The sequence below is a fragment of the Tremella mesenterica genome, assembly GCF_000271645.1.
Source record: "Tremella mesenterica DSM 1558 unplaced genomic scaffold TREMEscaffold_7, whole genome shotgun sequence".
In the NCBI taxonomy this organism is placed as follows: Eukaryota; Fungi; Basidiomycota; class Tremellomycetes; order Tremellales; family Tremellaceae; genus Tremella; species Tremella mesenterica.
In genome coordinates this window covers 1-23882 of record NW_006711231.1, presented here as the reverse complement: position 1 = coordinate 23882, position 23882 = coordinate 1, and the positions used below count along the sequence as shown (strand labels likewise).

General features: G+C 47.9%; 6 protein-coding genes across 6 annotated transcripts; 3 read left to right on the top strand and 3 right to left on the bottom strand.

Annotated features, from left to right (window-relative positions):
- Window positions 1–646: 646 nt before the first annotated feature.
- Window positions 647–2495, bottom strand: TREMEDRAFT_62973 (uncharacterized protein; the record flags this gene model as incomplete). Its single annotated transcript, XM_007005333.1, has 4 exons — window positions 647–1088; window positions 1187–1479; window positions 1582–2324; window positions 2378–2495. The coding sequence occupies 4 exons, from the start codon at window positions 2493–2495 to the stop codon at window positions 647–649; spliced, it is 1596 nt and encodes a 531-aa protein (XP_007005395.1).
- Window positions 2496–7202: 4707 nt separating this feature from the next.
- On the top strand, window positions 7203–9087 carry TREMEDRAFT_22027 (uncharacterized protein; the record flags this gene model as incomplete). Its single annotated transcript, XM_007005206.1, has 8 exons — window positions 7203–7298; window positions 7354–7452; window positions 7586–7791; window positions 7925–8084; window positions 8197–8403; window positions 8536–8606; window positions 8652–8765; window positions 8940–9087. Coding segments are annotated over 8 exons (1101 nt in total), but the record flags the coding sequence as incomplete, so codon positions are not given.
- Window positions 9088–9488: 401 nt separating this feature from the next.
- Window positions 9489–12386, bottom strand: TREMEDRAFT_74073 (uncharacterized protein; the record flags this gene model as incomplete). The annotated part of the gene is made up of 12 exons (XM_007005464.1): window positions 9489–9877; window positions 9923–10000; window positions 10042–10181; window positions 10230–10409; window positions 10445–10784; window positions 10822–11075; window positions 11121–11334; window positions 11380–11593; window positions 11673–11800; window positions 11886–11959; window positions 12009–12147; window positions 12225–12386. 12 exons carry the CDS (start codon window positions 12384–12386, stop codon window positions 9566–9568), a joined length of 2235 nt encoding a protein of 744 aa, XP_007005526.1. The 3' UTR covers window positions 9489–9565.
- Window positions 12387–12574: 188 nt separating this feature from the next.
- On the top strand, window positions 12575–14491 carry TREMEDRAFT_71823 (uncharacterized protein). Its single transcript, XM_007005463.1, has 10 exons — window positions 12575–12779; window positions 12898–12996; window positions 13047–13198; window positions 13292–13432; window positions 13479–13486; window positions 13533–13615; window positions 13661–13738; window positions 13781–13875; window positions 13939–14232; window positions 14279–14491. Exons 1-10 carry the CDS (start codon window positions 12764–12766, stop codon window positions 14441–14443), a joined length of 1131 nt encoding a protein of 376 aa, XP_007005525.1. The 5' UTR covers window positions 12575–12763; the 3' UTR covers window positions 14444–14491.
- Window positions 14452–18990, bottom strand: TREMEDRAFT_39463 (uncharacterized protein). The gene is made up of 15 exons (XM_007005268.1): window positions 18544–18990; window positions 18078–18507; window positions 17051–18036; window positions 16602–17014; window positions 16391–16553; window positions 16201–16336; window positions 15931–16159; window positions 15740–15887; window positions 15429–15685; window positions 15214–15379; window positions 15067–15174; window positions 14947–15024; window positions 14759–14901; window positions 14584–14701; window positions 14452–14542 (listed from the first exon to the last, which is right to left on the bottom strand). The coding sequence occupies exons 1-15, from the start codon at window positions 18952–18954 to the stop codon at window positions 14504–14506; spliced, it is 3825 nt and encodes a 1274-aa protein (XP_007005330.1). The 5' UTR covers window positions 18955–18990; the 3' UTR covers window positions 14452–14503.
- Window positions 18991–22379: 3389 nt separating this feature from the next.
- On the top strand, window positions 22380–23688 carry TREMEDRAFT_62968 (uncharacterized protein; the record flags this gene model as incomplete). The annotated part of the gene is made up of 3 exons (XM_007005332.1): window positions 22380–22499; window positions 22785–23330; window positions 23551–23688. Coding segments are annotated over 3 exons (804 nt in total), but the record flags the coding sequence as incomplete, so codon positions are not given.
- Window positions 23689–23882: the final 194 nt, after the last annotated feature.

The following is a 23882-nucleotide window of genomic DNA, read 5'->3' as shown; positions in this document are numbered from 1 at the left end:
TCGTTGAAAAGTATTCGGCATCTCTTCTTCTCACTCGGCACGACAGAACAGCGGCTAGCGGCGGCATGTCAAGTGAGGTGAGTGAATGGACCATGACAGTTCTGGCGTAGTTGACTGGATGAAGGTTGTACGTCGGTCTAATGATAAGAGTTTGTATGGGATCAGCCATTCGCTGAGAGTGTCAAGAGAGGGATGTGGAAAAGATCCTTAGGTTTGTCGCGGCGGGGGAGAGAGGGAGGGGGGGGGGCATGTGATGGTTCTTGACCAGTGACTTTGGGGGGGTGTCTGTGACATGAGGATCCAGTGAGATGGACATTCTCTTCATTGTGGACGGTTGAAGCGAGTGATGGAACTACTTTACATCAAGTACTTTACCAGATGCTGTCGTTGCACTACACTACTATATACGCGTACTACTACATATGCACCATGGCAAGCACCACCCGCGCCATGCACTGACAGTACCTTGAGACCGACGGCCAAGGGAAACACGGACATCCACCCTGTCCGTCTTTCTCGGCCTTTGACCTCGGTCGGCTTGACTGGGATCTACCGGAATCTCTTCCAGATCTATCTACCCTACCTCATGTGCACTTTGCACGTAGGTATCTTGGTGAAAATGCATGATTGTGAGAATCTATACGATCTACTTATTGCATACTCCCGCCCAATCACCCCATTTCTCACCCCTCTTATCCACCCATTCTCGGAATGTCTCCCACTTGCACGAATTCTCCACACCATCTTGACATCCATACATGATCTCATGTTTTCCATTGACCACCGCACGGACGTAGTCTGCTTTCTTCTTGTGACTCGACTGACTTTCTACATCTTCGTCTACATCTATCTCATTCTTGAGGGAAGACAACATGGGCTCTGAAAACGTCGGTTTGCAGCTGAATCGCTCTAATGCGATATGACCCAGAAAAGAGGAAATATGCGATGTACGCCATTGACGGTTGTCAACTCTCCGATCAAGGGGAGGTTCTTCCGATGCCGGATGGGGTAGTTGAGTAGAATTGAAGAGGTTGAGAAAGGTAGAGACGAAAGCTGGCGATTCACGGTGAGTAAAGTGGGGATGAAGTCTGTCAGTTAGCTTCATGACCCGATGGGGCCTAGAGTAATTACACCATGAGACCAAGCAAGTAGGAGAGCATGAGGAAGATGGATATTCAATACTCACAATTGACTATGTGTAGCATTAGGAGGTACCCTTGGTCCAGGTAATTTCCCTTTGCCTTTAAAAGACCCTTCATATACAAGATGATCCCCTTTCCCGTCGTCCCCTTCCCCTTCTAAAAGATGCTTGGCCGTTTTAACCCATGGCATTCCTAAATATGGCGCAAGAGGGGAACCGTACCCCATCATGTAGTGGAATCGAACATCGAAGTAATACTCCACGTCAAGCCACTCCGAGTCGGTAAACACGTGACAAAAGGGAGATTTGCCGGCAGCGATAGTTTCGTAGCCACAAAGCTGTGAGTCAGTTTCGTAGCCCTTTCCTCGCGGTACCCTTCGTACTGTATGAGTCCGTATATTGACACGTGAGGGCAGATAGGTGACGAGGAGGTCACTCACCATCTGCATAGCCAGAATGTCCTGATCATTTAATCTCTCTACCAAGTCCGGAATATACCTCTTCAATCTCTGTCTGACTCTCGGAGCGTAGACCGCCAACCACTGATTCGCAGGCTTCAACGAAGACTCCTTTTCGAACCTATCACAGGCTTTATGAGGTGTCAAACTCTTCTCCCATTCTTTAGCATGATTAGGAACTTCGATCAATTGTACCACATCGCCATCTCCCTCACCATCATCTCCACTTTGATGACTGGGGAAGCTACCGAGGATGTAAGCTTTGGCAGTATCGATATCCCTCCCACTGGAAGCCGTCCAAACTTTGTAACTCGGTTTTCCACCTTTTATCACTCCCTCCACACCTTCTTTTGGGGTTTGACTGTTTGACCCCCGACGGGTACGTGGAGGAAAGAGGGAGTTATACTGTTTCCTGATGTATTTGCCTAGATGTTTCGCATCTTTCCGACCGCGAGGTGATATCTCCTCCAAAGTCTTCTCTACGATGGGGGTTTCCCACTGCCGTAAAAAGGCCCAAGGGCCGGAGGAAGGGAGAAGATGTGGCTCAGATGTCGAGATGTTGCGGACTTTTTGGATGAAGGGAGACATGGTTTGTTCGAATTCGTCGTCATTGCCCATGATAGCAGAATGTCGGATGAGCAGGGAAACACGGGTGAGGGAGCAATGAGGTGGTAGTGGAGCAGGTTGTTCGAAAGGGATATAGAAGGGAGAGATGGCGGAGAGATCTGTTCGTCAGCCAAAAGAATACACATGAATTGGATTATGATAAGAGACGTACGCTTCAGAGGGTCGAGATGGTTGTGTATGGTAGGAACAAAAAGGGGGGCTTGCCCGTCGATGGGAGCAGCATAGGAGGGGGTCAGAAGACATGTCGCAACGAGGGCAGAGAGGAGCATGTTGATATGACCTTGGAAGGGGGAAAAGACGAGGTGAGGGTCGGGAAGGGGTGGGGACGATGGGAATACACAGAGAATAAGATGTTGATAGGGTGGGTAAGTTGTAGAGTGAGGACTTGGTCAGAGTGTACGAAAGAGCCAGAGATAGTACAGGTCTGGTGGGGTGACGTCAGTATGCAGGAGAGGAGCATCGGGGCAGATCGGTGGAGATCGCCGAGATCTCGATCTCCGGGAACTCCGGCGTCATCGGCGGACACCTCGGTCATCGGCGGAAACTCGAGCTCTTTCTGTCCTACTGTAACTTACCTGTCACCCCAGCGCAACCTCCTAAAATAAGTACATTTTCAGTTCAATTATAATACTCTAGCATCTCTAATCCCCTCATACTCTGTCATCTTCTCTCTACACTATGCACCCGGCAGACTCTCCTTTCTCTTCTTCCGACCATGATAGAGAATCCAAACATTCCGAACCTCGACCCAAACGTAAACGACCCGTTCTCTCTTGTCTCGAATGCAAACATCGTAAAACCAAATGCGACAAATTACTCCCCTGTTCCACCTGCGTATCAAGAGGTGATCCCTCTGCTTGTACTTATGATGACGGTACTGCACCTCGACCTTCCATGTATGTTGAACGTGACGAATTGGAAGCATTAAGAAGTAGAGTCGAACATCTCGAACGAGTCTTGTCAAGTTCATCACAAACTCAAATGACACCTCAAACTCTAGCTAGCGTTTCTTCAAACACATTTCAAGCTGAAAGCTCGACCGCTACTACTCCACCGGTATCGAAACACAATGGCGAAACAGATGCAATGTTTTCGAAATTAGAAATGATGTATTTGCAACAGAAAGGAGCGAATAAACCTACTTTTTCAATGCCGGAGCAAAGAGGTTGGCCAAGTGTTTTGAATCCTCATTCAATACCTACCAGAGAGAAATGGAAGAGAAATATGAAAGAGGCTTTAGATTCTTTACCTCCTAGGGATGTAACGGAAGCTTTGATAGATCATTATTTGGCGGACTTCCAAGTCGTCTGTCAGTTACCTTTTTCTCTTCTTCTCTCTTCCCTCCTCTTCTCTCTTCTCTCTTCCCTTTGCTGACACTTACCACCCTCCGTCCCAATCTCTTCTAAAGGTGAACGAGGCAACTCATTGATATCACAGCACACCATATCCACGAAGTTGTTTTTAGACATGAACTAGGTCAATTTTGGGAACTGGTGGATACGAATCAAGCCCATCTCGTCGATCCAGCTTGGTTGGCGTTACTTTTATCAGTCACAAGCGCAACTGCTCATTCTTTAATGGAAGACACCTCAGCTTGGCCTATTGACATGACAGAGGATGCTCTGGGAGAGTTGGCGGATGATCTATCAGAAGGTTTAGAGACGGCACTCGTATGCGCCGATTGGACCAATAGACCGCAAATGAGGGTTTTGTTTGCTATTGTGGTTACAATGGGTCTCACGTGAGTTTATCCTCTTTTGTGTCATTCTGGTGTGTATGTCATCAAGTCGCTCTTCGGTTGTATTTTTGTCCAGTATTTATAATCAACTTCACGTCGTGGAAAGGTGAAGAAGCAAGAGACGTCCCACTGACAATGCGTAGATCTCGATGGCTCCAACTAAAAGTACCCTTGATAGTTGAGTCCACCGTCGGTCCTCGAAGTCTTTGGCCTGACATCGCCATTGGGTAAGTACGGTTTTCTTCTTTGCCTATTGCTCCCTCTCCAGTTATAATCTGTCCCGTCCTACTGCTTTGGAACAAAAGTCGATGGGAGAGGTAGTTAGACTGATTCACTACAGTATCTGCAAGACGTTCGGTCTACACCGACTCGGTAACGATCCCAACACCATGCCTCCTGATGATCCAATGTTCCCTCCCGGAGCATCTATTTACAAACGCCAAATGGCTTCTAGAATGTTTTACATGATCTTATTGTTTGACACCTTTGTGGGTTGCTTATGGGCGGGGTGGACGCCACCGTTGTATGCTTTTCCAGCGGGTGAGTCTTTCTGCCATAATGTACCAGTTTGTGTCAATATTTTGTATCTGACATTGATCATAACAGGATCTTATGACACTTCTGAGCCATTGAATTATGCCAGTAATGATTTACTCTTACCCCATGCCAGACCGAAACACCTTTCCGAACCGTGAGCCCCTTACTCCTGCTGTCTCTGTACCAATCCTTCCCATTCCGTTGTCCCATATAACACCAAACCTCACGAGAGGAATAAATTCGTGACTGACTCCACAAAATATCCCTTGCTGACACCTATAACAGAACCGACGTTGTTTTCGAATTACACCAATTCCGTATCCTTACTCATCTACGCGATATCGTGTCTCACACGGCGCACAAAACAGATTATCCAGTTGTCCTCCGTATCGACCGAGAATTGAGGCAAGATTTAGATCAATTATTAGCGATGAAACTTGCTCGGGAAGATATGACAGATAATGAGTGTATAGGTTTCACAGTGACGAATAGCTCGTATACCCAACGATTACTTAGATTACATCGAGCTTGGTTTTTGAGAAGTTATACGGAGGAGGGGTTTGAATATTCACGAGAATCGGTTTTATCGGGAGCTAGACAAATGTTGAATGCTCATCGAAACTTATTCAGAAAGTATGGACATAAAGGTGGGTTGCAAATTTTCGATAGCCTTTAAAACCTTGCTCACTATCACTTTCATATCTTTTACCCTGTATTCCATGATATGACAAGTGAGATGCGTGGTTCTATTTCGACCTGTGTCAATTGGTGTATCGGGAATGAATAGGGACACGGAGGCGAAGGAAGAATCAACACTAACATAGTAGCAGCTGTACGGAATGGTCATTATATCTATTATCATCATCTTTCCTCTATAATTTTCCTCTTCGTTCATGCGTTGTATACTCCGGAATTAAGGCGAGAGACAAAACAAGAGATGATAGCTTCTCGTGATTTATTCGTCGCTCGACCTTTATCTTTTGGGAAACGTAGAGGTATGCAAACGGTCATCAGTGAGAGGATACAGAGTGCTATCAGGATAATGGATGTTATGATTGAGGTTAGTGGGGTGTCTCTATTCGACAGGTTGAACCATTGACCAATTTCAACCTTCATTCACCATCCGCCCTCATTTATATGTCACGTTGGTTGTCAGCTGTCGGAGCCTCGTCTCCTTAATTGATCCATGTGTGAATACCACTCACCACTCAGACCATTGAAAAACCTCTAGATTTGAAACACGAAAATATCCGAGAACTCCTGCAACGAATCCAGACAAACGCCTCGGAATCATGTTGGGAAGAAATCAATTCCGTCCTTTCAGCAAATAAAAGTAAAACTAATCTGAAACTCAACCCTAATCCAATGCCCAACAACCCACCCCTTATCCCCCCCTCACAAGCAAACACGACAGGACGCAGCCTTAGCAACGCTGATAAATACCGTGATTCCATGGCATTCCCCTTTTTCGGTTCTTGGCAGAATACCAATCCATCTGGATTATCTATGGAGCCTGGGTTAGGAGATCCGGCTGCTGGATCCACAGGGGTATCGGGTTCATCTGCTTTGACAGGTGTGTCAGATGTTGATGGTGAGATGGGTGTTACGGGATTTCCCGGGAACCCGGGAGTTGGAGCAACTTGGCCGGATGCTACTCCTGCAGGAGTTGCATGGAGTGATGGATGGGGTTTTGAGTGAGTATTCTTCCTACATCAAGTTGATTTTGGAAAGTTGATGAATAGCTGGGATTCCCTTTTGGGTTTTTGAGTCGACTTTGAGCGTGATCACGAGATTCAAGATACTTAGTACTGCATCCACGGTAGATATTCAACACTTTTCATCTGTACGTTAGTGGAGTAGAGTACTGTAGATGGGGACAAAGGGACGATGCTACTCCACTCCGAGAATATTCAGATGATCCAACATACTGTCACGGAGTACTTACCCACGCTGATCATGTGCCCTTGACGAGGTCGCTGATGAGAAAGAGACACGTAATGGAGGACTTTTGATTTGGCTTGCTGGTGAAGCTGAGGCACACTCCGAGATGGAGTGGCAGGTATGTAGCAGTCCAGGCATTGTAGAGAATTTCTGCTTGTCAATGGATACTCTGTTCAGAACTTCCCCTTTACCAACGACCACAGAATGACGTCGAGATAGTTGCTCTACAAGTGATAGGGGGGGAGGGCCGCTATACGAAAAGCGTCGGAATTCTCGGATCCGGCCGAAGATCACGTGTCTTCCTCTAACTACACTCCGGGCCGGAAAAAGGCGGAATGCACCTCCACCCGAGCACTGCTACCTCTCCTTTTCTATAGATAGCGATAGACCCACAATGCCGCGAATGCCGCGATCTCTGCCAAGCCGGCTGTGGGATGGATGGAAGCCACAAGGGGCCCCCTTGAAGACAAGTTGGAAAGCAAGGTGGAGGTCAGCTTACACATTGAATGATCGTCGTTGTTTCTTCCTGTTCTCTTGGTTCTTACTAGGATAATCTCTTCTCGGCTTGTTTTACACATAAAAAGAACCTCTTCACCGTGCACAACGTACCGAGAGGAACCCTTTTCCCATTCGGTTAGCCCGAGGAAAGTGTTGAGGAGCAAGAAGCACGATCATGGAGGATATCGAAAGTAAAGGGATTGATGTAAAAGAAGAATCATCTCAATCACTCTCTCCAGATCTAAACGTGACTCCATCGATTCCTTCCGCTCAACAAGATGGTAGACAAGCATGGACAGTTGTATGTGGTGCTTTTTGCGCTACACTTTGTACTTTTGGATCTACCACGGGGTTTGGGGTAAGTGTTTTCTCTTCTTGATTTGGATGAGGAACGTATTGCTGAAGTTTGTTAGGTCTTTCAAGCGTATTACGAATCGGATTTATTAAAAACACATTCAGCTTCACAGATTGGTTGGATCGCCGGTATACAATATTGTCTATTATTTCTACTTGTAAGTTATCGTTTCCTTATTCCCTCTTTATCCGTACCCAACTTCCCCTTTCGCTCTTCGAAGCTTCAATACACCTTCGAGAGGATCCGAGGATATGTCTGCGAGTATTGAAGAAGACATAATTGACATATAGGGTTTACCCACAGGATTACTACATGATAGAGGTTATACGAGATACATGATCGTGATTGGTTCAGTCATAGCTGTCATCGCACAACTTTGTGTTGGTTGGTGTACACAATATTGGCAATTTATATTGGTACAAGGAATCATCTTTGCGACTGGTACAGGTTTGGTTTTCAATCCTGTATGTGCTTCTGTACCTGCTTGGTTTGACAAGTGAGTCGACGTATCTCTCCTTTATCTACTTGCGTGTACAAGTGGGAGATCATCACAAGGAATGTCAAAGCATCATGTGGCCAAAAGTTGATGTATGCGGAAATGTCAGTATTGTAGTATTATTGACACTCAGTCGTCGAAATATGGCACTTGGAGTCATGGCGATGGGTTCGGGATTAGGTGGATCTGTTTATTCAATCATGGCAGCTTCACTTTTAGATAAAGTCGGTTTCCCATGGACATGTAGAGCATTAGCATTACTCATGCTTTGTCTTTTGTCAGTTTGTTGTCTTGTGAGTTCTCCCCCCAGCCTCCCCGCGATTATTCCCCCGTTTCCCAATCTCATTTCTCTTTCTCATCCGGTCGTCAAAGTAGGATTAATGGAAAGATCACTGATCAATCCAGCTCGTTCGGCCATTTCCTCGTCGACCTCCACCTCCAACACCTTCCACAATCGAGATACTTGTTAAACAGCAATCTTGGATTCAAAGGAATTTACCTTACATATTACTCAATATTGGAACTTTCTTAGCTTCCGCGGGGGTTTATTTACCTGTCAATTATGCCAATGCCTATGTGGATAGATTAGGTTTGACGGATCCTTCTTTAAGAGTGAGTATATCTCTCTCCCTATCTTCACTTCATGATCTCCTTTCATCCTCGCAACTCAAACAGCAGGTCTCTCGAGGAGTTCATGAAAGAGAAAGAGTCGCCAGAAGATGAGTCATACCCTGGGACTGATAGCAGTACCTCGTAGCAATCATCAATGGTACCTCCCTAATCGGTCGACTCTCAGCGGGACATATAGCCGATTTGTAAGATAAATCTTACACAAGTAAAGAATCACCTGACATATATAGAATAGGTCCAATCATCGTCATGGCAGCCGGGGTAGCAGCATGTGGTATCATGTGTTTCTTCTGGACCAAATGTTTGACCCCGGCAGCTATCATTGTGTTTGCTGTCGTTTACGGGTATGTTCACTTCTCGCTTTCTCCCTTCTCCCTTCTCCCTCCCCCTCTTCATCTTCCGTCCCACTCCCACCCTTCTACCCCCTTCCCCATAACTCCCTTCCGAGATGCCAGTCGACGAGTGATTGAGATGTTTTCCGCGTGATGAATTCCAAGGAACGAAGCTGATTTAAAAAGTATCGTTCAAGGTGCCTACGTTGCCTTACTTCCAGCTGGAGCGGCTCATATCCGATCTCGAAAATTGGGTCGATCAATAGGAATCACATTCAGTATATGTAGCATCTCAATCCTCGTCTCACCTTCCATTTTCGGCGCTATCATATCCGACGACCCAGGTGCAAAAGCTTATAATTCACCAGCCATATATTCAGGTGAGTCAAATTTCGGAAACCCAACAATATCACTAGAAGTGGGTCCTGACTACAGGTTGCGTGTGTTGCGCCGCTTGTGTGCTGTTCATCTTAACCGAAATTGCTTACAAGCGGGAATTGAGAATTCTTGCGGAGAACGGATGACCATGTATAAAAATGGTTGACAACTACCAAGATTGCAGAAGCCAGTCAGATACCACAATGACAAATTTGTAAGGAATCAGGTCAGCACAATAGCTCTCCCATCATGTCCGAGTTGACCGGTGTGTCATACAAACAAACCATTTTTGAGATACCCATAGGGACAAGTTAGAGATTATTCCAGTTGACCCGTCCAGCTGATGCGTTCACCGTTGGGAAATGATGATAGTTGCATGTGCATGATATGATGATATGTAGGTAGAAATGCTCGTGGGTTTCATTCGTTGAACATTACCTCTCCTGGGGAATCAACTGTTGACTGACTTCTTCCTGTTCTTGTTCGTCCATCAAAGCATAACTTTCCCTGATGGAAGACCCATTCCTCGGTAAATCAGCAGCCCTCGGCACCGAAGTACGGGAAAGGGGTGCGTGAGGCGAAAACGGAGGAGAAAGCGATGGGGCGTCGTAGGGATCATAACGCAGCTTCGAGGCGGGAGATCGAGAGGCGGTGAGTTGGACAGGAGTATATGTCATTGGGGAGGTCTGGGGTGATCGAGAGAGAGAAGATGCGGTTTCGACGATCGCGACCAGTAGATCGGGTGGCTGGGGATGGTCAGTTCACTGAGAGGGACTTCAAAGGGAGCTCACAGAATGCGACTTGGTAGAGCGGTAGACTTGGTCTAATGCGCCTTCAGTCTGGAAGACCGTCATGACCTGACCACATCGCTAGATATCAGCACTTATCAACCGGGGCTTTCAATGTGTACCTTTGACACATGCTTTGATGAGCCTGCGCGTAGATCTTGAAGCACAGAGATAATCTCCTCAATGCCTTCGTGTCGAGGATTCGCCGGCATGCGATACACAATAGCGACTAAAGCCACGAGGATGACTTCTTGGACCGAACCTCTTCCTTAGCACAATGGCGACTTGAGTACAAACACTTGTCACTCACCTGGAGATGCCTTCAGGTCTTTGAGCAAAGTGCTCAGGATCTGCTTCCCATCTGATAGAGGTTGACGGGCATATTCGCAGATGACAGTAGCACGGACGACGGCCAAAGTGGCCCCACTATCGTTCGTAGCTTCGGGCGCGACAATGATAGCGGTGAATGAAGTGGCAAATGATTCAGAACCTGACTTCAGCCCAGACTTCAAGGTTAGAACCCACCATCACGGAGCATTTCCAATATACGTCTGATACCTTCTTCCCAAGGATGTTCCGGACCATCCTCATGATAGGCAACCAGGATTTTTGAAACGGTCTGAACATATTGAGCTCCTGATGGTTCCACTTCTGCTTCACGAGTGCCTATTCCACACATGACTTCCGCAACTTCCAAAGCACGAGTAGCGAGTGTACCTTTTCCAGTGTGGTCGGGATCACTATGAAGATTAGATGACTTTCGGGTTCGAAGATTGGGTAAATCGTGTGTTTCTAGCTGTTTGAGCAGACCATCGAAAGTCAGGTCCAGAAGCGTTGGATCCAGATCTAGGAGAAGCCTTAACGTCTAAGAAATCAGCCACGTGACGAGAATGATCACTCACGAGTTTACGAATGGTATCGTCCACATGCTCCAGACCTTGCATGATAATACCCATTTCGTTCTCGTCTAATTGGCCATCCCAACTTTCTTTCGGTAGTTGAGTTAGACAGCGGAGTGCGAAGACGTGCATGTTCGAACTCGAAGTTCCAGTGGTACTCGACAGAAGTAAAGCCGCTTTGATATGTCGGAGAAGGATAGGAATGATATCTGGGGAGGTCTTGACGACCTGCAGAGCGCAAGCCTCTAAGATGAAAGCTTCGTTTTCAGCAGTGTAAAAATGCGATCAGACAAGCAGCTCACCCATATCGGACCGACTAGTCAGTCGTGAATTCTGCAATTCTCCTCGTAGCCATGTAAAGGGGATTTCAAGTCCCTGATCCGACCGACTCAACAGACTTCCCAGAGTGCGGACGTTCTCGAATTTCCCTACTCCTTGCGCCTGCTCGGACTTTTCCAAGACTAGTTCGACTAGGTAGGATATTTCCTCTTCGCTGGCTATCGAATGCGCACCGTGCTGACTGTTAGAATTTTGGCTCGAACAGTCAAAGAAAGAACTGACCTTCAGCATATCACGTATGATTCGGACTAGAACGATCTGGTTGCTCGAATCGGTTTCGGTCGACAGAAGCTTGGCAACCTTTCCCATTGACAGAGGGAAGCTGCAAGACGGTGTGAGGGGATCTGTAGCTTTGGCTTTGCCTTTGTGGGTTGAGGGTGGGGGGTTGGGGTATAAAGCTCCTAGGGCCAGAAACGTTCGTTTACGGACGGCGGAACTGTACGTGAGCGAAGGGGAGTATATAGAAGATACGTCTGCATGACTAGTACGGTTTGAGGAGGGTGCGAAGTACCCACTTCTTGTGCTTCAAGAGGTCTTTGCTCGTAAGTAGGGGGCTCACAGCTGGGGCAAGCTCCGCCGAAGGGAACTGAATCACCATTGTAAGGCCTAGGAGGACTTGCTGGGCTTGCTTGGAGGCTAGATCCTGAGGATCAGTTGACCGTCACATGACACTGGCAGGGCGCCAACGTGGGGGTTCATGTTATAACATTGCGGAAGAGGTAGCTCACTTTGCGGATGGTGTTGACCAGCATCAGCTCTAGTTCATGACCCTTTGGCATTATCTCTGACAGGAACATATATCCTGTGGGTCATCAACTTGATCTCGCGGAGGTGTGACATGAGAGACTCACCCATCCGTCGCTCTGCAAGCGTCTGCCCCGTCTCGGCCAAGTCAAGAGCCTTGATCAAGGCCCATTCTAGCTTGTCATCTGTGCTCTGTCGTAACATTGCACATTGCAGAATAACGATGAGCGTTTCGGACACTTTGGACTGTCTGTCAGGAGTAGTCAGATGTAGCGGTTGATGAGCCTTCTGGAGGATTGACGCAGCATGGCTAGGAGACTCACGTTCGAAGGCGAAGAGGTAAAGAGGATACGACATCGGTCCAGCTCGCTAGTGAGGATGACTTGTCGTTCATTCTCGGATGCAGCAGCTTCCAGCTTTACCACCAGGCTGTGATGGGCTCTAGAGGTAGAGCCCGAGGTTATATAAGGTGGTACAGTTGACATGAGGCATAAGGGGCAAGGTGCGCGGTGAGAGGGGAAGAAGAGAGCAGTTGCGTCATCACCCTCAACACCCACCCACCATACAAACCACCCCCATTCTTGACCATCTTCTTTCTCTCTTGTTGACTATCAATATCCCTTCTCGGACCATCCTAAAACACAGCATTCTCAACCCGCGTAAACCAACACTCCATCCGTTCATCGACCATTGGGCCCGAGACGACTTTGTATTCACCGCGATCGGGCTACGTTACAACCCCCTAATATTCTCTCGCTCGTCCGACAAACACCGCCTTGAGCCCAAATACCTTTTTACTTACCAAGGTCCTCAACATCTTAAACCTCTAGACTTCTCACCACCATCATCTCGGAAAGTCATTATGGATCAATCAGAAGGCGAGTTTGACGGTCCATCTTTCGCCTCCCGAACGCATCCTTTGTCGAACCCCTCTAAACCCCTGGCAGTCCTACACACTTCAGTTGTCTATCGCCGCAACAATCGCTAACATGACAGGCGGCGCGGTACCAGTAGAACAACGAGCAGGATGGGGGGCTTTTCTCAAGAGCTTGGCCCATATGACTGGTGACTTGTCTTCGATGACTGCACCTCCATGTGAGTCTGGCTTGACCAAAAAGCTAACAAAGTGTCAAGACTGATCACAGTCATTTTGTCTCCCACATCGTTGACAGAGTTTCCAGCATATTGGTGTGAACATCCACTCGTATTTGCCGCCATCGCCGATGGCTTGACACCCCACGACAGGATGGAGAGGGTGCTTCGTTGGTTCATCTGCACTCTGAAGGGGCAATACACGGTCAGTCCGGGCTTCTCTATATTCAGACTGACATCATCCCTTGTCTCGGTAGACACGTCACTACCTTGTATGAGTCGTGAAGCTCATCATTAGACACGAAATGAGAAAATGGGGTCAGAGAAGAAACCTCTCAATCCTGTTCTTGGGGAAGAGTTCTTTGGTGTATGGCCCGATGTAGCGGGACGAGGCGAAACAAAGCTCATTGTGGAGCAGGTTTCGCATCATCCTCCAATCGTGAGTCGATTCTATGTATCTCGTGCGACCTTGGCTGACCTTTTAGACTGCCTAGTACGTCGGAAAGACTTATCACTATCGTTACGCGCTCACCACTCAGCTTCATCGAGAATGAGAAAGCAGGCGTAAAGCTGCAAGGTCACTCTGGTCAAAAGACCAACTTCAGTGGGACAGCCATACATGGTGAGAAACCGTGTTTAGACCTCATCACATGGCTGACTAGGATAGTGAAACAGTCTGGGCATGCCATTTTGACGGTCAAACCCAAATCTGGAGAGCCGGCAGAGAAATATCTTATCACCCTTCGTGAGATCCAGTCTCCGTGTGTATCGCAGCTGACGATATAAGCCAAATTGCGGATCGAGGGTATAGTGTGGGGATCACCTTACATCGAGCTCACCGACACGAACGCCATTCAAAGCAATACCGGTTTCACAGCCGTGGTGAGTGACCAATCACTGAACCCGAAGTGTGCTGTGCTCAGATGATACATGCTGATTTTCCAGATCGACTACAAAGGTAAAGGCTACTTTACCGGCAAAGCTCACACGTTCAAAGCCACCATCAACAGAGGTAATCGCACGATCCAGTCATACGAAGGTCAATGGACTGGAATCTCGTATGTCGGGGGAAGCAAGGGACCCGTGTTCCTTGACACCAGCGCTCCTAAAGAAGAAGTGGTTGTCCGACCGATCGAGGAGCAGGGCGAGTGGGAGAGTAGGAAACTCTGGGAGAAGGTGGCGAAGGGTATACGGACGGGAAGTTATGATGAGGCTGGCAAAGAGAAATCCCGGATCGAGGTGAGTGTGGATCCATCATGCAAGTCTAACAGAACTGATATTTTAGAACGATCAACGCCAACGCCGAAAAGACGAGGCGGCAAAGGGAGAGTCGTGGAAACCGAATCATTTCATCCATCTGGAAGAAGATCCAGAATACCAGCAGTTGGCGGCGATGTTGGACGACAAGTTGACTCCAGCCCACGAGGATGGTTACGTGTACAAGGGTTAGCGTATCGTAGTAAGCTAAATAACCCGTATCTGCATGTTTGTCCTGATCTGCCGGGCGTATTCATCTCCTACTTAGATTTTGTAACTGCACCAATTCGTACTACCCTGTGAGCAACACCATTTGGCAGTGGTATGACTCACATAAGTACCCCGTCTAGCTAACAACTCGTCATGCGTCCCTTTCTCCACTACTTGACCACCGGCGAGGCAGTATATGATATCAGCCTTTTGGATGGTCGATAACCTATGGGCAATAGCTCTTGGTGGTCGCGGTGTCAACTTTGACAACTGGTCATCGAGTGAGCGCACGACTCACATAGTGGTCCGACCTTTAGCAGCCCGATCTAACGCTTCTTGCACCACCCTTTCGGACTGTGAATCAAGTGCAGAGGTAGCTTCGTCCAGTAACAAGATCTTCGGGTTCCTTACCAAAGCTCGAGCGATGGCGATACGTTGTTTCTACCTAATCAAAAGGTCGTCCAGCATATGATAGTGTTGACTAACCTGACCACCTGACAACTGCGAGCCAGATCGACCTACTTCCGTGTCAAACCCATCAGGAAGAGACATGATGAAGTCGTACTATTTGATCAGTCCGTTCTCCTCCTCCGATGACTGACTGACAATGTTGGCATCCTTACAAGCGGAAACGAGCTCTTCCTCACTAACTTGATCTATTGGTTTGTTAGCACCGAGAAGGATGTTGAACCGTATGGAACCGGAGTAGAGCGTCTGTGATCGTCAATGATTGTCCGACTCATGAATACTCACAGGTTCCTGAGAGACGAGCGACATTTGTGCTCGATAGTCCAAGATGCTCAGTCGTCGAATATCAACACCGTCCATTGTGATTCGACCAACAAGCGGGTCATAGAATCGTTCTAAAAGTTGGATAATGGTGGATTTACCGCAACCCGAAGGTCCAACGATAGCCACACTTTTACCATCAGCTTGAGGTACTCTGTATCGATGTTCATTCGACTCACTAGGAACCTTGTGGGATATCTAAAGTGAGGTCCCAGAGCACCTGAATCTCGGGTCGGGAGGGATATCGGAAATGTACACCTTCAAGTCGAATATAACCATTGGGTTTAGTCTCATCCAGATGTATACCTTGGCCCAATAGCGTATCAATCGCCGGTACCTCATCAAGAAGTTGAAAGGTTTTCTTTGCCGCGCCGTTGGCCTTCGTCGCGTCTGGAACAAAGGTGAATATATTGGCGGATTGAATACTAGCAAAGATCTGTCCACCTCAACGCCACATTCCTGAACTGATTGTAAAGTTTAGCAGACTCACGACGGCCATGAGAACGGTGAAGAATTCCGCCGTCGAGTATCTATTCGATATGATCCACAACGCACCGACGTAAAATACGAGGGAGATTATGAGAAAGCTGATACCTTTACTAGCGGCGTACAGAGCTTGTGAAGGAATCGAAGAGCGACTATCAAAATTCAGCAATCTTCTCCTATGATGGTCTGACTCACATCGCGACGTTTCGTGGTCCTTCCAACGATTTCGAATACATCTCGTTCACTTCGTCTTCTCGGGTCAATGATGCAATGGTCCTAATGTTTCCCGCTGCCTCGGCGGCCAGATGGGAGGCAGGCGCATGAAGTTTCTGTATCTTGGCGTCTTTAAGTACTACAATCTTGAGACTTATATAACCCTCTGCGAGTAACAATGGGATACAAGCAATTCCGATCAGAGCAAGGACTGTGGTGTCAGAGAGGTTTAAGTGTCTGTCAGATACTCACGAGGGCCATACGCTAAGCCGATCACACAACCACTGATGACGGTAGCTATGGTCTGAACGATTGACCCAAGAGTGGTGCCAAAGAGACCTTCGATTCGTTGCGGTAATCCGGTGATATCAGAGGTGACCGCGCCGGTCTAGAGATTAGGAACCGGAAGTCTACAATTTCGTTCGTGGTAGATTACACTCACAGAGTTTTGTTCCTCATCAAACCATGCAACATCGTGCTGGACAACTGCGGTGAAGAGTCGAGATTGCAGCTTTGCTTTGAGGTTCGCCCCGGTCCATGAAAAGCCCATGATCTGGAGGTAGATAGATAGCCCAGCAAGGAGACTGGTAATGAAATAGTATCGTCTACTCAATCAGCAATCATGTTGACGAGGGAGAGATGTAAAGACTTGCGCGTTATTCGTGAGCTCATGTTTGAGCAAATGTACGTCTGAGCTCTGGAATGCTTGAAGGGCTCTCCCAAAGACAATGGCCATTGCTGGATACACGACCCCTGCGCAGGCTGACCCAAAAGTTGCCAAGAGATAAATCCAACGATCTTCAGAGTTGATACGGAGTAAGCGATGGTAGAGCTTCCTGGCCGGAGTAACTCTCTGTCCAACATCATCCAGCCGCCGAATCATGCCTTGCTTCTCCCCTTCCAAGGTATCCTCTGTGCCACTCATCTCAGGTTGGAATGGATAATAGGGGTTGCCGAGATCACTAGACGATTGGCTATCGATGATATTGAGGTGTTTCATTTTCTTTCCGGGGTCTTGATCGTCATTCGCCTTATTCAGGTTTTGAGTGGCTACAAGTTGGGCATACTAATCGTCAGCTTTTGATGAATTTGCTTCACTCACCGGTCCGAAGACGTCTTGAAGTAGTGTGTCGTGTGTTCCTTGTTCCAGGATCTGTCCATCCCCCATGACGATGATGAGATCTGCATCCTTGATGGTGGAGAGTCTATGAGCCACAGTCATAGTCGTTCGTCCCCGAGCGGCTTTATCAAGAGCATCCTGTACTATTCCTTCTGATTTCGTATCCAAAGCTGAGGTGGCCTCGTCAAAGAGTAGGATCCGCGGATCGGATACAATAGCACGAGCGATAGCGACCCGTTGCTTCTGACCACCAGAAAGAAGTTTCCCATGTTCGCCCACAATCGTTTCGTATCCATTTGGAAGCTTCAAAATGAAATCGTGCGCGTTTGCGTCTCTGCATGCACGTTCGACAAGTTTGCGTTTCTCCTCTTGAGAAGAGTCCTCCCACTGAGTACCAATCAAACCATGCTCGACGTTGGCCCTGACAGAAGTCGCAAAGAGAGTGGGTTCCTGTTGCACAAGTCCGATCTGTCTGCGAAGCCACTTCAGGTTCAAACTTCTCAAGTCATGGCCGTCGAGTCGGATGACGCCTTCCACAGTATCGTAGAAACGTTCAATGAGGGAGACGACAGTACTCTTTCCGCTACCGCTTGAGCCGACTAGGGCGATTTTGTGACCGGCTTGGAGAGTCAGGCTGAAGTCTTTCAAGATCGGCACGTCTGGTCGAGAGGGGTAATGAAAGTTGACCCCTTCAAAACTGATAGTCCCGTCGATATGGTTCGGTCGATGCCCACTTGTATCAGAAGAATCAATGGCTGGTTTCCGGTCGATAGTGGCGTACAGTTTGGCAGCAGCCCCTTGGGCTTTTGACACTGCCATCATCTCGGACGTCATGTTCGCCATGGAAAACGACCCGATGAGGATAGACATGATGACTGTGACTACGATTCCCGAGTTGGCTCGACCTTGTACAACCAAAATGCCGCCGTAAAAGAAAGCGAGGGCATAGGCGGACCAGATGGAAAAGACTGAATTTCAGTAATGAGTCTCTTCTTCTCTCATCACTCACTCATCACTCCAACACCAGCTGATTCCACAAGAGCATCCGACCTTCCTGCCCGTCGACTACTCTGTATGTGTCCGTCAAATCTCCTCCTCAGGGTGGATCCCGTGCTGAAAGCGTGAACCGTTCGGATTGAGCCGATAATCTCTTCGGCAAGCGAGCCCGCCTTGGCAATGGCCTCAAGAGAGACAGTGCTGTATTTCGTCATGACCATCATCATGTAGGTTCCCGAGGCCATGAGTACAATTAGGATACTGGCAAGGGCGAGGGCGAGGCGCCAGCTTCGAACAATAGCGAGAACGTAACCGGTGATGAAGGTACTGAGGTATTGAACAACGAGCGCGACACGCTCCGAGCTACCGTCTTGAACCAGGTCACAGTCCGTTTGAATACGGGTAGAAACTTCCCCAGCACCGACATCGTCAAAGTAGGCGATCTGACGTCAATCATTGACTTTCATTGATTGACTCACTTCTTGTCGCAGAACCGCTCGAACGTACTCCTCCCGCAGTCGTTTTGTACTAAGTTCGCCCGTGTAATTCCATATGAACATGAACACCCATGTACAGATGAAAGTTCCCAAACCCATCGCGAGGAGGTAGAGAGCATCACGCCCCGAGTCGGTTCTGAGTCGATGTTGAGACGCTTCAATGGCAGCAGCGGTTTCCGGAGTGTTCCCGTATTGTGCGACTTGATTGAGTGCAATAGCGTAGGAGGTGAAAGACGAGGTGAGTCGACCGAAGATGAGCGTCATGAGAGGTTGAGCTGCACCACATGCCGCCGACAAGATGAGACCGACTATCATCAAAACTTTCTCGACGGGGGTGGAGAAGCGGAACAGGTCGAGTAAACCAACAGATGCCGGGACATCCTGCTCTTTCATTTCTTCAGGATCTCGAAACCTCTTTGTCTGCCTTGAGCTTGGGCATACCGCGGGTACAAAGTAAAGTATCCAGGTCTTCTCTCGTCACCAAACGTCCTTGTGCTTTTATCTGATAAGTCAATCTCGGATTCCTCGTCGGTTTTCGATCGCCGAATTGAGGATCAGTAGGAAGGAATTTAAGATGATACGAGGAGTCAAAAGGGGATACATCCTGTTGACGCACAGGGCCCGTCAGTATCACACAGGTTGACTTGGTCCGAGAAATTCAGAGGTGCCGAATGTGTGATCATGATCCCTCGGCGGCGGCAAGACGCTGACGGCCTCATCCGGCATCCGTTTCTTCTTTGCGATCGGGCGTTTCGGCCGTCAGAACCCATGCATGTCGGATCTCTGCTTGGTCTATGGACTGTCAGCGTCATCCTTCCAGTCTCCATAGCGCGAAACAGTGATCAGAGAATGGACTCACGGGTCTCTTTGACATTGTTGCGGAACAATGGACCCCCGGAGTCGTCGATTGATGTTCATACTACTAGGTAGATCGACAAGTGCGCGTCCGAGTCGATGTTACGGTGGCCCGATAGTTCTTCGAAATCGACCATTTTCGATTCTGCGTTTTCGGTTCATATGCTATCCTTTCTTTCCCCATTACTCATGCATGCAACCACTTAGAGATATGTTCAGACCACCTACAGGATCCTACAGACCACAGCTACATCCCAGTGCAGTACATACCACTCAAAAAGACCCATGGGAGAAAGTCACTTTTTCTACATCTAATGTGGCACTTTACCTGGGGTATCCGTGGTATCTGTCCATCCACTTGGTCCACCTCCCATCACTACTAACTTACTGTACATAGGACAACCCATCAGATCCTCTTACTCCCATTTGTATGAGAGCTGGTAGGGTAAGTGATATAGCATGAACCATATGAATCATTGTCTTCCTGCAACTCCGCCAATTATTGAGACCGACTACAAGTGTCACAGTCGTCGTTTCTTCTTCTCTACTGACCGACGGTCGACAAACCTCGGCTAACTACGTCGTGGTGGGGCGTCGATGTCTCACTAAGACAGGGTACTCGTCGAGGAACTACGGCTAACTTCGCCGTAGTAATACGTCGAGTGGTGAATGATAAGATGATTGTCGATGAACTGCGGTTAACTTAGCCGTAGTACGTTGAACTGCTCGGTGGTAGCTCTCCTTAACTCGAAGGTTGTAGCTACTGAATATATCTCTCGCTACTGACAACAATCAAGGATCGCTGAAGAAGTTCAGCGATCTGTAAACTATCTATACTACTCCTCTCTTCTCATAGAATGTCCCTCAACTCCTGCACTGCCTCACGCTCAGTCCTCTTCGTTCAACTTCGCCGTACCTCGCCATATCCCCGATATCCTACTCCGCTCACTTTGACTAACTTCACCTAACTTCCCCTGTTCTGCTCTCCCTCGGTTCCCTTCCCCTAACTTCGCCTTAGTTCCCCGCTAGGCGGGGTTATCGTGACAAATCCCCTCTTGGTTCTCGTAACTTAGCCGTAGTTGGTCTCAGTGGTTCGAGTGGAGGTTGGTAGTGGTGAAAGGAAGGTCGGTGATGGTGAAAGGAGGGTCGGTGATGGTGGTTGTCAGGGATGTTACGACGTAGTTCGTGACAACAAGTACATAAAGCAGCCACTACTCATACTCATACTTGTAATAGAGAGAATCTAGTGCTCCCCCCTACTTGGGTCCCTCTGCAGCTACATGCATAAAATTCACAGTATGCACTCTTCTCATCTAATGAGCATACGAGCCAAGTCATGGACCTTGAGAGTGTCCTGTGGTTGAGCGATGCAGCCCATGGTTCATGGATTTCAACACAATATCAGCAGATGTCACGCCTGCGGGTAGACTGCGGTAGCAAAGGACTGCCTTGGGAACTGAGGGGTTTAGTCTCTGGCTCGTGGACCTTGGTGACTGCCTTAGGTACTGAGGGTTCGAGAGGTTGGGTTAAAACCAACTGAGTGACTTATCAAACGAGGGGAAGGGAATTGAAACGATACATCGCTGAAGAAGAAAACTACCGTACTAGATAGGGTTTAAATACTAAAATCAGCCTTTTCCAAGAGGCTCGTGCAGACCTGCGGAATACGAGCGCTCTGAACCGTTGTCACAAAGTGTGTGACAAGTCGAGCGAAAGTCGGGGAAGGGTATTTAACCAGCGATCGGCGGTAGTGTTAACCGCCGATTAATAGGCCTTTTCGTCGCAGTGGTTAAGATCACTGTTCCGTTGGGCACTGTTATATCGTGCATATGCTGGTCAGTATGTCTCGTGACAACCGTCCTGCACTGTCCTGCATGCATTGCCATGCATCCCACCGATTACCACTGATATCCTACGATGCCATATCTGCGTTTACCTATGTCCTACTATGATATCCTACGTGATGCGCCGGAAGTCGGTGACTTTGTTGAAGGTGGTCGATGAGGAACTATGAGGAACTATGCGGAACATAGAAGAGCTGCGAGAACAAGAGACTCAGAGATTATGCCTTACAAGGCATCAGAACAGAGGAAAGAGAAACTAGAGAAGTACTTGGAGCTTATGCCTGTCAGGCATGAGAGCACAGGGAAAGATAGTCTTGGGGTTGATGCCTGATAGGCTTGAGAGCAGAGGAAGATATGAGAGTGGAGGTTTGAACTTGTGATTATGACAAGTCATTATTTGATAGTGTCATTCATGACAGCAGAAGTAGAATCGAAAATTGTTACGAACCGTCCTACGTTGACCTCGCTGACGTAAGACGATTGGAAAGTGAAGGTTTACAAAGGGGTGTGACTACAAGGAATGAAGTAGTCACTACTTGTGAATTGGTCGAAAGTGGTGAATCAACTTGGAAGATCCCGCAAGTTGTGCAAGTTTCTTGAAGAAATAGTAAGCTAGTTATTGGTTTGAGTCAAGTGAAGTAACTTTTGATATTTGATCTGGGGAAAGTGCGAAGGCTCTTTATCTTTCGCCCTCAAGACCTGTGTGGGTGCAATCTACTTGAGCGGGTCGTGAACCAGTTCTATGAGGTTCTCCGAACCCCTTTCTAGGTGTTTGCTTACAGAACCCATTCTAAGAGCAACTCGTCGAACCCGTTCTAAGAGTAGCTCGCCGAACCCTTTCTAAGAGGTGGTTCGATCTTGGGTTCTTAGAAGTGCTTCTTTGAAGCGGTTCTTTGGTGGCACTCCCCTTGACTACAAGGATCTACTAAGACTATGTACAGTATACTAAGGTGTTATGATAGGATCATAACAGTACCCCCCTCCTTATGGTGGGACAGTCCTCTGTCCTGCTGAGTCGGACTTGATTCAATCCGTTTCCCTCCATCTCTGCTCCGTTCCCTTTCCAATGTTGGTTGTGTGCATGTCCCTGAGCTCCATTTAGAACAATAAGACCTTCATATGTCATGTCTTATTGTCCTCCACCTGTCTGTCTTGGCTTATTGTCTGATTCTTATTGTTCTTCTTGTACCGGTCTCGTTCCGTGATCTAAAAATAACTGCCTTGGGGTTTCTATGGTCGGTCCGTTTCAATTTATAAGACGGGGTCTCTTGTCACTTTTCCATCCGACTTCCTTCTTTCATCTCTACTCTACTATCTCTCTACTCTACTATCTCTCTACTCTACTATCTCTCTACTCTACTATCTCTCTACTCCGATTCACAATGGAGTTTCTCTGTCACTTGACCAAGTATCTCCGTCGACTTACAATGTTGTCCAACAACGATCCCTTTACCCCAAGCTTCTGGGCGTGGATTGAACAGGTATGTCCGATGTTGTTCAATTTATCTTGCTGACGGATTGCAGCAAGCCGACGAAGCTCAGTCAACTGAACAAGTTGCTCCGGCTACTGAACCTGTATTGCCTAGGACCAATGCCCTCGGTCTTCATATTGACAATGACGGACCGACTATCAATCCATCGGACTTAGTTACTACTGAGGTTCATGAAGAGTCGGATGATGGCAATGAAGATGTTCAGTCGGAATCCGAGTATGTTCCGTCTGTCACCGAACACGCTCCGTCTGCGCCCATGTACTTTCCTATGTCGCCTACCCATCTTCCTGGTGGTCACTTTCCAACTCCTTCGCCGCCTCCTCCTACTCCGGCACCTGAGAATGACCATGTTCTCCCCTCTGAGTTGTCTTCAATTGTATCTTTCATCCATCCGTCCATGTACAACACTCAAATGAATACTATCAATAACGGTTGTACCGCTCAGTCGTCCTCCGAGCATCAGCCGTTGTCGACCAATGGCCAGCATTTGATGGATCTTCTTACTCAGGCTGTATTTAAAGCGGAGGCAGATCGGATGGTAAAAGAGAAGGAACAGGCTAATGATTGTGTATATGCTGTGAGTCCTTCCGTCTTTGCTCCAATGTTGTTCGTTCCCGTCCATCACAATGTCCCCATGCTCCATTGACGGTCCGACATCATGCTTAGATCGGACACTAATGGTCAGAGGATTAAGCGTCATTACTGTTACCATCAAATTCTTCTCCGTGGATATCCGTCGCCAGTCCGATGCCATTGTTGTGCTCTCGGTCCTGTGCCTCACCGGTGCATTGTCAAAGGACCTCGTCAGAAGTGTGCCCGTTGTATTTATCATGGGCAGCCCTGCTCCCTTAGTACCTCCGACTAGGCCGGTCATCGGGGTTAGGGGGTTAGGGGGTTACATAGGGATCCGGGGGGGGGTTTTTAAGACATTTCGCGTGAGCATAGTGTCAAGTATACTTATTTTGCACCATTTTTCGAGGGGATTCCAAAAATAGCAACGGTTCAAAGGGGGGTCCTTTAACCACGGAGATAGCGAAGATAGGTCACTTTGACATGAGTATTACCAAAATGTACCAAATTTTGAAGCGGAGCCTAAAATGAGATCCTTGAAACAGTAGTCTTACTCAGG